The 17978-nt window shown below is 33.1% G+C and overlaps 1 protein-coding gene across 1 annotated transcript in view; it reads left to right on the top strand.

The window, feature by feature from the left end:
* The first annotated feature begins 1122 nt into the window (after positions 1 to 1122).
* LOC128998077 (nose resistant to fluoxetine protein 6-like) overlaps positions 1123 to 17978 on the top strand; it is a 62579-nt gene continuing 45723 nt past the window's right edge. Inside the window, exon 1 of the mRNA XM_054424064.1 lies at positions 1123 to 1249. Within this exon, the coding sequence (XP_054280039.1) occupies positions 1171 to 1249 (79 nt within the window). The 5' untranslated portion in view covers positions 1123 to 1170. The remainder of the gene's footprint in view (positions 1250 to 17978) is intronic.

Genomic DNA, 17978 nt, shown 5'->3' with positions numbered 1-17978 from the left:
TATTTTGTTTACTGTACCACAACCTGTGAGCGGTTCATTCTGCTATGTTCTATGAGAATTTTGCCACAGCAGGATCATATAGATGGTCTATCAAAGTTTATATCATATACTATTAGACAAAATTACAATGTTTTTTATCATCCTTTGCAATAGGATGAATTGCAAAGGACTGTTCGAATTTTTAATGAACCAATCAGAAATTAAAAAAGACAACATGTTCAAAATCCTTAAACGTGGAGTAGGCCTGCATTAATATATTCTTTATTTTTTTCTACGTACTCTCATTGCAAAATGTTTTTTCTCATTTATAAATTTGTTTGATGACAATATTTTTTTCAGCATCAAAAATCACGAGTTTGAAAATTTACAAAATGTAAAATAAACGCCAGAACTTCATTAAACTTTCATACAACATAGAGACATACATTAGAAATTAATTTATATGCTTTAACGAATTTTTACCTCACCCAAAAGTTGTTGTTAATTCTGTAATTGTCTTTTGAGAAAAACTGAAAACATAAATAAATATTAAAGCTTGTTTTAAAGGTAATAATAGTAATTTTATTTCAGTGAAAAATTTACTACAGCTGGTTTACAGAAATCCCCATACACTGGCATGAAAAATTGTATATTTAAATTAAAACTTTAGAATATTTATGATTAATTTGTTGTGGTGTATATTTATTATTTAATCAGTTGTTTCCCCTTCAAGATTGGTTTCAAAACACAACAACACTTAAAACCATTAAACATAGCTTTCTAAACATTATCTTGAACTCAAGTATATATCTTACAGAATAATAATATACTGTATAATTATAGTTATCATCGCACACCTAGGTGCGGGTTTTATACCAAATTTTAATGCAATGCGAGTGTAAAATTGAGTAATATTATCTACGTTGTTACTGACTAAGGTCAGCCATTTATTGAACCAGGACCATTTATTTAAAGCCAGATCAAGGGCAGCTGGGTCCAGTTTCGAACCATCAAAAATCTATTGACTCAGGATCGAACCGGTAACTTTTTGACTGTCAGGCAAGCACTAGTCGATGTCTACTTGTTATCAATGACAGTAAGTGAGAGACTAGTGGCATGGAGGGGGGTCCTGAGTGAGCCAGTGAGTCACACGCTATCAGTCCTTCAGTCTATCAGTCTATCAGTAGGACGATGGGGTCGCGATGGTGCTTGTTGGTGGCGGTTCTATGCCTCAATGGAAGTTTAGCGCAAAACTCGTCCACCACATACAGTAAGTACTATGATTTAATTTTTCAATCAAAATATATAAGGGCTATCGTGATTTTCTTTACAGAAAAATTTTGGTGGGTTCGAGCTTTTTGAAATTATTTTTAGTTTTATTTAGCGCAAAACTCGTCCACCTCATACAGTAAGTTCCCAGGTTTATTTTGTTTAATTAAAATATATTACGGACTATGCGTGATTTAGCGCACGAAAACGTGGTCTCAACTGGGAACTAGTGGGCTCAAGCTTTTCAAAAGTATTTTTATTTTTATTTTACGCAAAAATAGTTTTTTTTCTTTTAAAATAATTTTTTCATGAATAGATTCCCTTAAAATGAAATGTCTTCTAAGAACGTACAGTGAGTTCAGGCCTTCCAAAAATGGTTTTAGTTTTACTGATTAAATATATAGATACCGGCAGATATGTCTAATATATCGAATAGTTTTAATATAGAGATAGTGGAATTCGACAACCAGTTCATGTTACAACAGCTGTTTAATATTTACAAACAAAATTATTAACGATATCCCTTTCTGAATGTGTGATAGACATAACGGAACGTTAAGCTTTATTCACAATCATGTTGCATCAAAATCTTTTTTTGATTAATCGGAAATAGAGGCTACTAACCTTTCATTATTACAATGGCATTAATACTACTGCAGTTTCGGAAGAATAAAGTTCCATAATCAGGTAGCATTTCAGAATTTATTCGTGTTTTATATATTTATATATATTTACGATTCTGACTCACCTAAATACTTATTCACTATTGTTGAGGCGTTTGCAGTTTTTAAATTTACAACCCGATAATAAGGCGAGTTTTATGTAAATCATGCCGACTTTGATGAAAGGAACTATAACATAGAGAACATCATTGGGTGACTTGGAAGGCCGGAGGAAAGGATGTCGTTGAACTTATGTTTAGGCACAAGGTGTTTATAAACATCAATGCCATTTAGAAAAAATATGAATACATCACAGAGTACATAAACTAACCTCATTTTTCTATGGGATATTTTTTTATTCAACCAGCTGTTAGTTATAACCTAGGAGGATTAAACATTAGTTATAACAAATTATGTTGCACTAAAAAAAAACTAAATATTTTGAAGACTGATCAAAAAATAAATTAGAACATCTAGTATTTTACAATTTATATTTAAATAAACTCCCCAGTTCTCAAGCTTATCTTTCTTTCAACAAAAAATCCATGAGTATCCGTCGAGTGGTTGATTCAGAATCGTGAAATAAAAAAGCCCTGTCGCGTTTTAATATGTATGATTACATCAACAGTTACCGTAGCATCATAAGTTGTGGTTATCTCTTAAAATTGCCATTCGATAACGTACTGTCTTTTACCAATTCACATTCTTGCATACAATAGTCTTGAATTGTAGCTTTAAAAACGTAAGTTATATATCCTTTTGTCTGTTTAGGTGGACTTATTTTAGTTTGCCCGCCAAAGAGTATTTTCAAAATGTTGCCTTAAAACCCAAAGTTTAAAATAAAAGGCCAAAAAATAATATTGGAGGTTACCTTTTGGAGTTTAGGGATCGGATTATTGGAGTGTCAACAAATTCTGATAACGTTCGCAGAACAATAATTAAAGTCATTAAAATCATTAAGTGGTGTAAAAATAAAATAAAAAATAACGCATTTGATTAAATTTAAACATTTTAAAATTAAAATCATTAACAGCTGGATAAAAAACATTTTTTTTAAGAAACAACAGTTGACTAATAAGCAATACAAATAACTAAAAAATAGTCCAATTATTAGTTAGGTATTTCGTTAGAATGAGTAGAGGTAGATTTACAAAATACTTACTATTTGGTAAAAATATATAAGGCCCTACCTATTTTAAGACTTAGTAGGTATTAAAGTAAAGCCCCGTATATATTAACAAATTACTAGAGATATAATTCAAAAAATGAAATAAACATAAGGTAAACATCGAAAATCAACCAATAATACTCCTACAAATTTGCACAGTCTTCACAAATGAAGTGTACTTAACTTATAATCAACAGGCTATTGATATAAACATAGTTAAAAATTACCAATATCGATTACATTTCTGAATTAATTTTTATAAGTATAGATTTTAAAACTGACCGAAATAGCCACTGTTCAAGGTCCTTGACGACCAATTCAAGACACAGACATCGATAGTATGTTATCTATGGCTGGATTTGACCCTTGTCAAAAATATGATCGCTACGCTTAATTTGTGTATCCCTCAGGCCTAATGTTGATGTAGGAAACGTATATATTAAGAAAAAATACTTACTAGCTACTACTACTACTAACTACTTACTAACTTACGAAACAATATTGTTTTTTCATAAAAAAAATTCTTTAATTACTAATATTTTTATGTAGTCAAAGTGTGGACCACCGAACACGAGGCTCTGCCCCTATCAGAGTTACCTTTTGTAAAATCAATAAATACGTCTAAAGAACATAAAATTTTTAGTTAGTCAACAAACATTGATTTCTTACGGTTCGATAATCTGTCGCTACATTATTGTACATTGCCCATAAGAAAACCGGTTGGATAACATGTTTGTCCATCGTAATGTATTTACCAAAAAACAAACTAGCTATAGAGTTGAGATTGAGATAACAACGCCCATTGTGTCAAAATAACTACATTCCTCGACAAATTGTCGACTTCCGAAGTAGTGTAGCGAAGGAGTTCCGCGGCGGCAAGGACACCGGTCAGTGGTCAGCGGTCAACGCAGGTCAAAGAGATGTAATATCCTAGAACCAGTTAAAGGTATGTAAGATCAGCGAAGCTGCCAGAGATCAGGTGCCCACGAGATGCAATATTAGGAAAACGTAAAGTTGTTTGATATCAGTGAACGTACCAAAGAGATTGTATATTGGGGAAACCTGTCAAATAGATAAAGTATCATACAATCCGTCAAAGATATTATACAGTGTAAATTAAGTATTGAAACAAATCTGTATTTTTAAAACGGAAATAGATAGAAATTTTCTGTGGCAATAATTGTTAACAAAGGTTCCGCGATTTTTTACACCAAAAATATTTTTACCCCCCCCCCCCTAACAGCGTAGGGGGTAGGGGGTGACTTATTTTTTTCAAATAGTAACCCCTATTGAGTGATAGTAACCCCTCATTTTGAAGGGTTTGTCAAAAGAAACACAATCCGAGGTGGATATCTCACCCCTAGCCAAAATGGCGGGCATTCCAAAATGGGTGCTTTTTCGCATAAATTAAATTTTGGAATACCCACCATTTAAGCTAGAGGTGAGATATCTACCTCAGGTTTGCGTCATTGTTTTTCTTTTAACAACCCCTTCAAAATGAGGGGTCACTCAATAGGGGTTGTTATTAAAAATATAAGTCACCCCCACCCCTACCTTGTTAAAGGGGTTGAAAACATATTGTTGATGTAAAAAATTGCGGAACCTATGTTAACAATCAATTCCACAAACAGAATATTTCTATCTATTTCGGTTTCAAAAATACATAATTGTTTCCATTGTTTGTGAAATTGGTGCTTTTTCACATAGGCCTACAGTAAATCAAATTTTGGAATACCTGCCATTTTTGCTAGGGGTGAGATATCCACATCGAATTTACGTCATTGTGTTTCTTTTGACAAATCCTTCAACATGAGGGGTCATTCAATAGGGGTTCCTATTTGAAACAAATAAGTCACCCCCTACCCCCACCCTGTTAGGGGGGAGGAAAAATATTTTTGATGTAAAAAATTGCGGAACCTTTGTTAACAATTTTTGCCACAAACAGAATATTTCTATCTATTTCGGTTTTAAAAATACAGATTTGTTTCAATGCTTAATTTACACACTGTATATCAAAAGGAAACCAGTCAAACATATGCAATATGAGGAAACATGTGAAAGGTATTCCAATTTTCCCCGAGGGAGGACCCTATTTCATTGGCAAGTCTTCTATAAGGGCAAGTGTTTTCTAACTTTAATCCTGCATGCCTAAAAAACAAGTATGGTGTGCAATATGGGAAAACCTGTCTAAGAGATCAATAGTCAACATATTTCAAGTTTCGTGTTTTTTTTTCAGTTTCAATATATAACCATGCCGGTTGAAACTAATTGATCAACATCGAAGGAATGCTATTTAAAACCCATCAAATTGAATTAATATTACTTTGAAACTCAATGAGGATCAGGTAGAATTTTTATGTTCTATACCTAAAAGAATTACCTTCCGATTTTAGCCACTTAAGGTCAAGTTTCCTCACGAAGTGTCATTTACCTTAGGTTTTTCCTGGATATTAATTGTTTTCCAATTAACATAAGTAGTTAATCAAACTGCAAAAGGCCACAGGGGTTGGAACACTGTTTAGTTGGTAATTCTAAATTTTAATCCAAAACATTTTACGTTGGTAAAATTTTGTCTCTATTTTCCACCAAATAGCTTAGCTTAACAGTTGAACAAAAAAGAAAATTGTAAAAATGTGTAAAAAATGTAAAAGGTAAAAATGTAAAAATGTGTAAGGGGGTTTTGAAGGTTCCAGGGCAGACTGAAAAAGAACCAAGTAAATAACAGTTGGAACTTGGTCATAAAATATTTTATAACGTGAAATTTCGAATACCCTATTGCATTTAAATTGTTATATGGTGGATCCATAAACTCTTTGATGTAATTGATTATTCCTGATCATACGGAGTATTTAAAAATTACACCAACTCGCTACAGTAAATTGCTCTTGTGATATGATTGTAACTCAAGTTAGTTAAATATCAGTGCTATAATCATTTCAACTAAGTTACAACATTTCCAACATATTTTTAAATTCTGTTTACGTATTAAACGACTACTTAATTATTTAAATTGAAATACAATTAAGATGAAGATTCTTTACTCGGTTGTAAGACCCTGTAAATAATACATTGCACGAGTGGTCAAAGTGCATACATCTCTAAATCCTCAAATAAATGTGAATCTTCGATCGTTAAATCATCTGGAAAGAAACGTTAAACAACTAGATCACATTTTCTAACGGTCTAAATTCTACATTGAGGAACTCCAACTTACCCGCTGCTGCAAGCGGGGTTCCAGTCCACAGAAAGATAGCCAAGGTTAATGAAATTTTTTTTTCATAAAAACACCGATCAATTTCTCCCGCGATCACGTAAACATTTGTTTCTGTGTTAATGGATCTCTGCAAACCTGTGATCGTCTCCTACACTCGCGGCAATCCTGTCGCCGGTGATCGCGATTTCCTTGCGACGTTGAAAGAGGACCAATCAATGAATGCAGGCCTCAGCCTTAAGAGGTTGGTGGAACTCTTGGCCCACACCAGAATCAACTGCAATTCACTGTCTTTTTCCCGTTCAAAAATTCACCTACAATCCTCGTTCTCCGGTTGGGTAACATTTTTAAATATAAGCATAGTAAATCCCTCGTACTTGCCAAGTTTTCCTCAACCTGGGAAAATTAGCAAACATGTAATGGCCACGTCATCTAAATACAGGTCTGCCTATATACATGGAATTTAAATTCAATCCTAATTGTTGGAGCCACTAATTGCACCTCTAAATGAGCTGAGATTTTAAGTGGAATATGCGATATTCTCACAAAAACATTGTTATTTTTACGATTTCAATAGTTGTAAACTCTTATTGTGATGTTTTCTTATTGCAATTACGATTAAAATTTCAAATAAGTAAATTTTGTAGTAGTGTAGATATAAAAGATTTATGTAATCCTGTGTTTTCATTACGTCTATTTGGAATTTTAGCTAGCCAACAAGTTATGTATAAGGAAATGTATGAAATACTAAAAAACACCACTAAAATCTTAATTAGTTAATGACTTTGTGGGCTTACGGTAGGGGGGGTTACTCTCTGCACTGACATAAGATAATTGGCTTACGATAAAAATAGGAAATTCCTCTTTTTGATACAGGAAATCAAAGGGCTTATAATAACAAAGGGAACTGTACAAAGGTAATAATATAAGTTCTTATGAGAAAGGGCTTGAGGTAAGGCATCAGTCTATACTCTCACACTACCCACAGTATGAAACATGGTGTATAACGTGTTACAAACGTATGTACCCCAAGAATAGCCTTTTTTTGAGCCTAAGGTGGCTCTTTTAAAAGATCTCAAGTGAGACTATCAGGAGTTTTCTAAAATACTCTTTTCTCCCGTTTAAACAACTATATTTTACGTCATACTGATCAACCCCTGAAGCTAACTGATTAACGAGTGAAAAGTATGTTTTGTTTATCTTTACAAGCTAGCTCCCGAAATAGTCCATCTTGTTATGCTATAAAAACAGCTGTTCAAAGTATTAAACAGTTTTGTCTGTTTGAAGAAAGGATGGTTAAATGCTGCTCCAACAGCGCAATAATAACCTCATGGCCAAACTACAGATGTATTTTTATGAATCATTGGTCTAAATTGTGATAATAGGGTATTTATTGTTGTAAACTATACAGCGTATCACTATGATGAAAAGAAATCAATTAGAATAAGTGATAGTATATGTCTTAGTAAAAACTCTGTGGTAAATATAGTCTCTTTATCAAAATTAGAGTACGAAATTTACGATGGGAAATGTACAACTGATGTCCTTATGGCTGATTTGTTTAAACCCTGAATTATAAAATAATTACTTTAGTCTTGCAACGCAGGTATCGAAAAGACCGTTTTAGCTACTTTTAAAAATATAAAGAAGTCGCATGCAAACATGCAAATGGTTAGAAGTGAATTCCTGTTTGCAAACTATAACTGTAACTACCAAGTATGTCAACATAATTCAATACCCTCTTTCGGGGAAAATAACTGTTGTTTAAAATGACCTTGTGAGATCTCCCTATAAGATTATAAATATAGATGTAGATTATAGATTGATATACACTACTACTTCACATTGCATTCAAATAACTTCAAACTGTGTTATATCAGCAAACAAAATATCACATTACTGCTTTTATTCCAGGGAGCAAACTAAAGACAGAATAATATTCCGAGTATGAAAGGTGAAGTATATTGAACAAATATATTTAGTTTTATACCTTTATAAATCTGTTGCTTGCTTCCATCTCAAAATAATTAAAAAATATACCATTTCCTTAAACTGAAATCGCATCCATCTATCTACTGTTACACCTGAATACGCCTGATATCAAGAAATTGTATATTTCACTATTTAACTTATATCTCTCAAAAACATTGTTTCCCTTTTGTATCTGTATATTTTAACTTTTTTACGCTTATTTTAATTTTATTCGACTGTGATGGCTAAGTAGTATAAAAAGCATAGGGTGTTCAAACAAGTTCAGACGCCTTTGGTATTTTACTTATAAATAAACGTTGAAGATGATTCTCCATTATATTTTCACTGCAGTTACCGACTTTTTGCTCATTTAAAAAATCTTATTTTCTTGTAGTAGAACATTCCGTAGATGGTGTATTGAAAATCTAAAGAGTAAATACATTATGCCTTATTTTAAAGGTATTTTTATAGAAATACATCCCCGCAATCTAGAATCAAAGAAACCATCCATTTGAGCACACAAGCCTCTCAAGGTCTGTTAAACACAATTGCAAATAACGGACCGGGCAGAATTACTCGCTAATTCATATTATTAATTTAGTCTCGTCGTTCTACGTTTATTCATGAATATTAGGGGATTCCCCGACTTTTGAGCACCCGTTACTGCTGTGACCACAAAGTAGTAATAGCGGAAAGATTTTGCGTGATTCGTCATAGTTTTGAGTTAATAACCAACCTAACCCAAAGACGGCACCTGAATACGTGCGCTTGGCGGAACTACCCATTAGGGATTTCCAGAATATCTCGAAGGATTCAAATTCAAAACCTTGGCAGGCTTCAGCCTCGGGAAGATAGATGTGAGTATATTGTGTGTAGGCACGCCGTACGCCGTGGCATTTTAAGTTGACCTTGCGTTGTGGTAAAGAGGCATACAATATCGAACAAAAGATGACCCAGCCAACTCGTACAGCAGCCACTATCAATAACTATATCAACTGAAGAGTATGACAGCCGGAAAATATCCACGGACAGATTTGGAGATGACTTTGACAGTTTCTGTATTTAGTGTGTAATTACATGAGTACAATAAAAAGCCCTTGGAAGCTGGAAAGGTGAGTGAAATTAGTGCTTATCAGTCAGAGAAGGATTGCGAGTTTGTTCCTGGGAATAGCTTTAAGACACTGGACCCAGCTCTCCTTCGTCGTTGGGGTTTAAATGATCCTGAATAAAGAATCAGCCTCATGTAACAAAACTATACAAATAATATAACTTAATTCTGTACTTATACTTTACTCATATTCGGGTTAACGTAGATAGTAATTAGTATACGATGATAGTAATTGAAGTTGGTCTGAATCTTCATCACATATAATTACATCGAAAGTAATCCAAATCCATCAACCTTTTTGTAGGATACCTATAGTGTTAAGGGATGTATAGAGAATCCTGATATTTTCATTTCAAAGGATCTTAACAATTGGAAACAAAACATGATTCACATTTAGTAATTTTATTGTTAAGATAACTCAAATTTGTATTGTGTTTTGTTTGTTTTATAAAGGAGGTTAGTGTCCTCTTTTAACCTTGTATTTTCCCGACAGTGTCTTGGGCGTGCGTGGAATGTATACACAGCATGGGTTGAGCCGGTACATTACAAGAATATAATATATTCATGAATATTTTTGGTGTCACCAACACACAATACCCAAACCCACGCCAGCGGTGCCGTGGATTTGAAGTCGTAGGTTGCCAGTTGAGGGAAAACAAAATTATACAGGATGTTCCGTGGTTACAAAATTTAGGGATGGGTTTTATGGGTCAAAAACGAAAATCAAGTATAGAACATTTTTAAACGCCTCTTTAGATATCCATTATTTTTTGTATTTCAGATTTTTTTTACTATTAAGGTTATCCTCATGAGATTCTGTATACAACTTGAAGAGGTAACTATCAGCTTATGAAAAAAATCATTGTTTTTTAAATGGTGGCAGTTTTAATTTTAAATCTTAAATTACCATACTAAAAAAAATAAATGGCTGGAAATTCTCGAGTTTCAGTTGGCAGCCATTAGTGCACCCTAATTGCTTGGTCTTTTTTTGTCTGGTCTTGATTTTTGAAAATCTTGATTTTCAGTCATTTATTATTTGAAATTTTTGAACTTGGTGTCATTTGACAGTAAATATAAAAACATATCTGTTACGTTTATTCGTAAAATTATCCCTTTTTTGGAATTTAAGTTTTGACTATTAAAAGGGTCACCATTTTGAAACCAACTATCTTAAAACTATTTTTTAAATAGCTAATTGCTACTTCAAATCATATACTAAATTCCATAGTTTTTTATTATTTTTTAAATTGTGGATAATTTACCTTGCTTGTGAGGTATTTTTTGAACAATTGCTATTCTTTATCTTGTATTTTACTCATAACTTATTTCTAATATTTTGTACTCACTTATGCTGTTCACCCTGTATAATTAATGAACCTATTTAACCACAAACAGAATCATACTACGAATTTAACAGGCATTAGACGAATCCCGGATAAAAAAGCTTTAAATCTTCACGAAATTATCGATGACGCAAATCTTGAATTCCCTGGACTGTACTGTCCAGTGGGTGTTTCGTATTCCACGCCTGTTCTGTCGGAAATGTTGCTTTGATTTTGGCATCAGTTCAAGTCTGGCAATACACGAATATTTCGTCACACGACAGTATCAAACCCATTCCGACCCCTTTCTGTTTTACCGTCTGAAATTTCAAATTAAATCATCCAGATTTAAATCATTCAATCAATCAAAGATAAGCTCACTTGGTGAATTGGCTGCGTTTTTAAATGCACGGTAATTAATTGTGGGATGGATTGAAATTGCCTGTTTCGCTTCGTTTCTGACTAAGGTTTGTTGTTTTTTAACGACGGTAATTGATCAAAAGATCACTCAAGGACTGGGTCTATCTTAAAACTATTAAAGGTTTTTCAAGACTTTTCTCAGATTTGAACCGTAGAACTTCTTATTGCTAGGCCAGAACCATAACCCCCACAGCTACCCAGTTAATAGGTTGTGAATTAGTTGTAAATAGTTTAGTTTACCTGCTTTAATTTAGTTTTCAGTTTAATAAGCTCAATAAAGTCAAATTAAGTTTTGGTTACACATTTCTTTTTCTTTAAATTAACAATTTTACAAGCTTCAATGTAATTATTAACATATACAAACAAAACACAACTGAACATATCTGTAGCAACACCAGCTGTTATTTCTTATGACATCATTTTCATAACAGATTATATTTTACACTTGCTGTGATTTAAAAATTCTAACTCGATTATATAATTAATAAAACTAAAATTTATAAACGAATTATTATATTTGTAAGACTTCATTTTCCTCGTTTAAAAGAATTGCAGAAATCACACTGTTATAAATCCCATAGTCAAGAACTATTCAAAAAAGCAGTCAACAGGTTTCTCCATGTAGGGCACTTGATATTGGATCTTGTGGTTTCCGAAACAACGCCTTGAACTTACTACTTGGTTTCTGAGAAGGGTTATGGGCCGGATTTCGTAATATTACATGGTGGGGAAAATTCCATTTTGCTTAACTGCTGTTACTATCAAAAATGAAATTTAAAGCAATTCGGAGCTTTTTAGCTGATAGAGGAAACGCTTTAGAATTCCGAGCATCCCTTGTTTTCCTCCTTTTCCGAGAGTACATTTGATAATGAGAATCACTATTTAGTCAAAGTTGTTCTTTACATTTACACCATATGTACTGAGCTAGGCAAGGTTAGGAAGAACTAGGTAGGCTTTCGTTGTTCAAAGAAATATATACAAAATATAAAACCATTGTGTTGAAAAATACATTTTAATTATGTCGAAGTAAGCATTATTTGTAAAGCTCTTTCTGTTCCTAAATTGTACATTCGCATTCTTGAGCTCATCCCATTGTCAGACAGGTTTCCTACTTCGCAATCTTATATATGTAAATTTTACAGATTCCTATTTGCATCTGTCCTGTTCAAGGTTTCCACTCCTCTTCTTGCTGATAAACTCTGTAAAAGAGTTTGCATTTAAAACAGGGTTGTAAAATGTTATTGTTTAGAAGATAAACTATTCGGAATGTCCCGAGCCTTCAAAGACTATATCAGTAAGTACTTGTTTAATAGCCTACCAAAACGAATTTGTTATTATACAGAGTATTTTGAGTCGATTCTCTCCGTACACAAATAAGTTGAAATATTATTTACCAGAAAGATGTATAGGCATAACCAGGCATGTATAGGTTGTTTGAGGTTCCGCATCTATACAAAATTAGCACTAACACTATCAGCTATCTAACTAATATCAATGATGTAGTATATAGAGTAGTTTCCACTATATAGTAGTTTGTATTCATTGCTAATATTGAAACGCGAATGTGTGTTTATTTGTTAAGCTTTCGCTGACTACCTACTGTCCTACTGGATTACGTTAACTAAACATTTACATTAGGACAGCCTATTTACTCAGAAGTTACATACTATTGTCGATTTATTTTATATTTGCATTTAAGGCTTCGCCCCATGCCTTAAAAAAGGCTTATGTAACTTTATTGAAAATATTTAACTGATAAGTTTTGACGGAAACTACAAGAAAAGTTAAAAATAAGCACTTTTGAATTTGTTTAATTTTTCTAAATATTATCAAATCTAAACTGCTGCACATGTTGTTTGAAAAAAGAAAATGTTATAGTTAAAAATATAAATGGTTACTGTAATTTTTTTAAACAGGCATTAATGAATGCTTCAAATAATTATAGCTTATTCCTCTTTGTTTTCTCCTCCGATTGCATAACCACCAATATTAAATGTTTTTTTCTCGTCGTAAAATAATTTCGTATACAATAGTTAATTTCATGATTTGTGCTTTACTGTTTGGTTATATAACTAGAGGATGAGTTATTGTTTATGATTATATCGTTTTATTTAGTTAAACGGGGTTTTAAATTACTGAAATAAGAAGGAACAAATTGTAAACAAAACACGACCTCTATAGTGCACCGGACAGAACTAACAATGAATTGGCTTCAGCTGTTCCGTAAGGATGGGAAATCTACTCAAATCAAATCAAATCAAATCAAATCATCTTTATTTTGCACAGAAAAAAAAAACTGTATAATAGCGTCACAATAATATATAATAAAACTAAATTATAAATGCTGTTAGAACTAAAACGTAACTGAACAGTATCTTAATTCGATCGGCAACTTAAAAAATCTTTCACAGTGTAGGGAGCTTGTTCCAAGAGTATGCGTTTGACCGCTCTCCCAAATTTGTCTTTGTCTTGCTCCACTTTCAGGGGTTCAGGTAACACATTGAAAAACCTGATACTATTATAAAATAGGTGTCTCTCAAAGAAACTTGTCCTGTGCTTAGGTAGCTTGATATTGTTTTTTGTCTGAGAGTGTACTGCATTGAATGGAACTGCGGTTGATACAGATGATAATTTCTTTTTAAAAACGATAGACAACTGAGTATGTATATGGATGGAAATGTGAGAATATTGTATTCCTTGAAGAGAGGCTTGCAAGAAGTACGACGGGATATTCTGAAGGCTGCTCTTAGGGCTACTAGGGTGTATGTTTATGTATGGTTTTAGCTTCTAAAGCCACATTACTTATCTTTATCTCAAACCTCCATTTTGAAACTCCATTGGAATTCAGCAATGTCCGGGAGTTGTTGGAGTTTTACAGACGGTACAGATCCGGTTGACCACAACCCACAGGGGAGCTGCATTCCACCTGAATCTGAGATTAAGGTCTTTATAGCTGCCGATAAAAATACCCCAAGACGTAGCATACTCAGGTGTACTCAGGTACTCAGGTACTCAGGTACTCAGTGTACTCAGGTCATGTCGGACGAAAATTGACTCTATATCAACAAAAAGGCAGTTTGCATGGTCAGGACTTAAGCCGATTTCTTTCGGGGAGGTCCAGCAAATGGGGGGTATAGTCAGGGACGGACACGATGTTTTTGCATTAACTTACTTTGGATCTCAGGGGGAGATATGACTCAGTATAGAGTTTTGTTTAGTGTTCTTAATACTCTGTTGAGCTATGCCTGCATGTTCCATAGTCTTATTAAAACGTATACTTAATATTAGATTACCTAACTTTACCCTCACTAAGAGCAGGCTGGCCTACTAGTAGTAGTAGTAGTACTAGTAGTAGTACAGCTCGTGGCTTCGGCTCCAGAGGTCCCGGGTTCTAATCCCGCTAATCATCAAAGGAATTTATATTTATATTAATATTAATATTTTACTCTATGTTATAATACCGCAGGTTAGGTTTAGCCCGAAATAACGTGTAAGATCAGATCCAGGCTAAAAACAAGAATTAAAATTCTTATACTCGTAATTTTTTGTAATGGCTCTTTAAAGACAGTTTGTGATACCGAGGCTTTTCTTTTTAATGAGTTGAACTTTTCCAAAATCCACTACGATATTTCTGCAATTTTTTATTTATTTTAACAAGCAAAATATATTTTTATAAGTAACATTCTAAATTCCAAGATGTTTTTGAATGGCCATTTTATACTCGTTTTTTCGTTTGAGATTGTGTTTATGATATTGTATTATATAAATAAATACCTATAATTTTAACACATAGACCAATATTTACCTTAAAGATTTTCTTAATCTTAAGGTAAATATTTTAAATATCAACCTACCCTACTTGCATTTATAAAAATTTGGAACAGCTATCGGACTGTAATCCGTTAGATAATGTACTTTACCTTAAAAAAAAAAAAATAATAAAAAATGTAATAAAAATAAAAACAAATGTTGAACACATTGTACATTGGACATAGGTGAAAGTGCTGCTCCCTATGTCGCCTACAAGGCTCTAATGTCCATGTAAACATTGCGTACCAGGAAGAACTCCTGTCAATACATGGCTTTGTCTTCGGCCCTTTCGTTATCACTGCAATTAGGCTTGTTTTACCATTACAAATACTCCACACGCCTTTGTCTTAGCCGAGTAACGGTTCGTTCATTCATTACTTGAGTACTTCAGTCAAATGCAAAAATCTACATGATTGTTTTTCAAAAAGAACCCGTAACGGATTTTTTAACTACTGGATTTATTGAGTCAGAATCTTTTAGTTGCCTTTAACTGCTATGTTAGGTGAGTTTAGGATAGTTATTTAACTTTCACAATTTCATGAATATTATATTTTTATTCAAAATATTTTTTTCCATTTTTTATTTTTCCATCTAAAGGGATCGGGGTTAGCTAAGGAATTATGACACTAAAATGTATTTGTTTTTAATCATGTTGCCAACTATTTCATGGATTTGAAATCTCAATAGTTTTGAAACTTCTTTTTCAACTAGTGATCAAATAAAGATTTAGTTTATAAAGACTTAAGTTTACTCAATCACATTGGGTGATGATTGGAGTGGCCAATCGTAACGGTTGAATTGTTGCCTTTTTTTATCTTTACCTCTTTGTACAGTATAGGAATTACAGTAGCTCTTTAAAATGTTAAGTAGCTATTTTTCAATGAAAGATCGTATTATAAAAAAATCACAATATCGAGTAATTTCTCCCGTAATTTGTTTGCAGCACCTAGTTGTACCTCGACACGACATTTTAAAACTTAGGGAAGTGTTTTTCGCGTATACTTGAACTCCGGCATGAAATTGGTTATACGTCATTAACGCAGGTAACATTTTTTTTTCGCGGCACAAAAATAGTTAGAATCATGATATAGTTTTTTTTTTATATTATACTTATATTTTAAGCTTTAATCCGTACACAAAATTTTATAAGTGTTTTAAGGATCGAAATCATTAATGTTTGATGGTACAAAAAAGTACAACATTCTTATGTCGTTTAACCTTTAAAAATATCATATATGAAAACAACCATATGTAGCTATATGGAACCATATGGACCATATGGTATCATCCAGGTTTCATTTTTTGCACAACTATTTTTATACACATTTATTAAAATAAATACCCCCGCCGCAGCAAACCTGCCGACTAAGCGAATTTCCGTTCAATAAATTCTATTTAAATGACAATATGTTTAACGAGTACGAGGTTACTGTTACAAGGAAACTAATAAAGTGTTTTTTTTTGTGGAAAATATGAATAGCTTAGTATAAATAAATAAATTTGCCAAGTGTGATCAAAATGTATCTAGAAACAAGCAAACTACAACATTTTACAATATTCTCCATAAGAATAACATGGGAGTTTTAAATTTACAATTTTTTGAATTTTCTCCGTTACCAATAACCGTAGAAAACACTTTGATGTACTAAATTCTTTGTGTTAATAAGCTCTAGAAAAAGGTCTAGAGAGAAATTGGGAAATTTTGTAGTTTTAGGGGCAAAAATTAGAAAACCCAATTTTTACCCCTATAAAACCCCCCGTAAAACCCCGTTCCCATGGTCCGATCATGCTGGTTCGCAAACTCATTCTAGTTTATCCCGCGTTACACCTTCAAACGAAATTCCATCAAAATCGGACAAAAATTACTCAAGTTATCGCGTTCACGGACGCATATATATATATATGTATATACAGATTTATAATATACATATTTACAGGGTGACTGATATAAGTGTGCCAGCTATTTTGTTCTAAAGTTATATGAAATATGTAACTGCCTTGGATGTTTTACAAAAAAATTATGGTCAGGTTGAAAAAATTATTTTAGCCACCATTTTTCCAATATTGCCGACAACTTTGATTTGTCTTATGGAAGATCCTATATTTTATGATTGTTTTAGAAAGTAGATGCAATTTAAAAACGTTTATATTCAAGGCATTTTTTCTCTAAAGCTACTCGTTTAGGAGTTATAGCGTGTTAAAACTAAAAAACAATTACTTGCGGTGTACATTCTGCGCAATGTAGCTCCCAAATGAGTACGTTAAGAGCCAAAATGCATGGAGTAAAAAAGTCTTAAAATTTGCTTCTAGATTCTAAAAAGACAGTTTTCAAATTTTTAAATTTCCCTGACATTTTGGAAAATGCTGGCAATTTTTGAATCAATGGAATCGATATTTGTTATGTATGTTATGGTCTTTTAAGAATCTAGATGGAATTATAAATGATCTTGAAGTAAAATTAATACCAGTGTTATGAGATTGATGTGTCATTCAAAATGTCAACCATCGCCATTTGCAAGGTTGCCTCATATGCTAATGAATCAATCTGTAATGTTTGACTTGTAATGTTTTGCACTCTCATAGTTGACCTTTCCCACTCTCAAATGTTAGATCATGGAGAAAGACCTATAGTCTGTATGATGGAACCTGTCTCCTGGCCCTAGGTCAACCTGGTGACTGGCCAAAGGTTTAAGGCCCGGGCCAGTCCCAGGTAGACGTAAGGAGACAGGTCCCATCATACAGACTCTAACAAAATACTCCTAGATTAGTTGCAGCATCCTGGACATTGCTGGCTCCAACCATATACCATGCATTTTTATATAATTTCAGGCAAAGCTTGATTATGTGAATAATTTCGTTCAAAACTCCTCATTATCTTAGGATAACCGCATTAACGTTAAATTCCCCCGCTGCAGCAATCCTGCAGACTAAGCGAATTTCCATTTGCCTGATCGGATTCCCACCGAAGTATTTGATTTATTCCCAGTTTCAATAACATTAGGTTTGCTGCTACAATGAAGGTCATAAAGTGTGTAATTGTCTTGGAATGTTAATAGAT

The sequence above is a fragment of the Macrosteles quadrilineatus genome, unplaced genomic scaffold, assembly GCF_028750875.1.
Source record: "Macrosteles quadrilineatus isolate MER2022 unplaced genomic scaffold, UCM_ALF_1.0 Scaffold_7__1_contigs__length_78375512, whole genome shotgun sequence".
Lineage (NCBI taxonomy): Eukaryota > Metazoa > Arthropoda > Insecta > Hemiptera > Cicadellidae > Macrosteles > Macrosteles quadrilineatus.
Note: the sequence above shows the minus strand (reverse complement) of the source record. Positions and strands in the feature narration are given on the sequence as shown.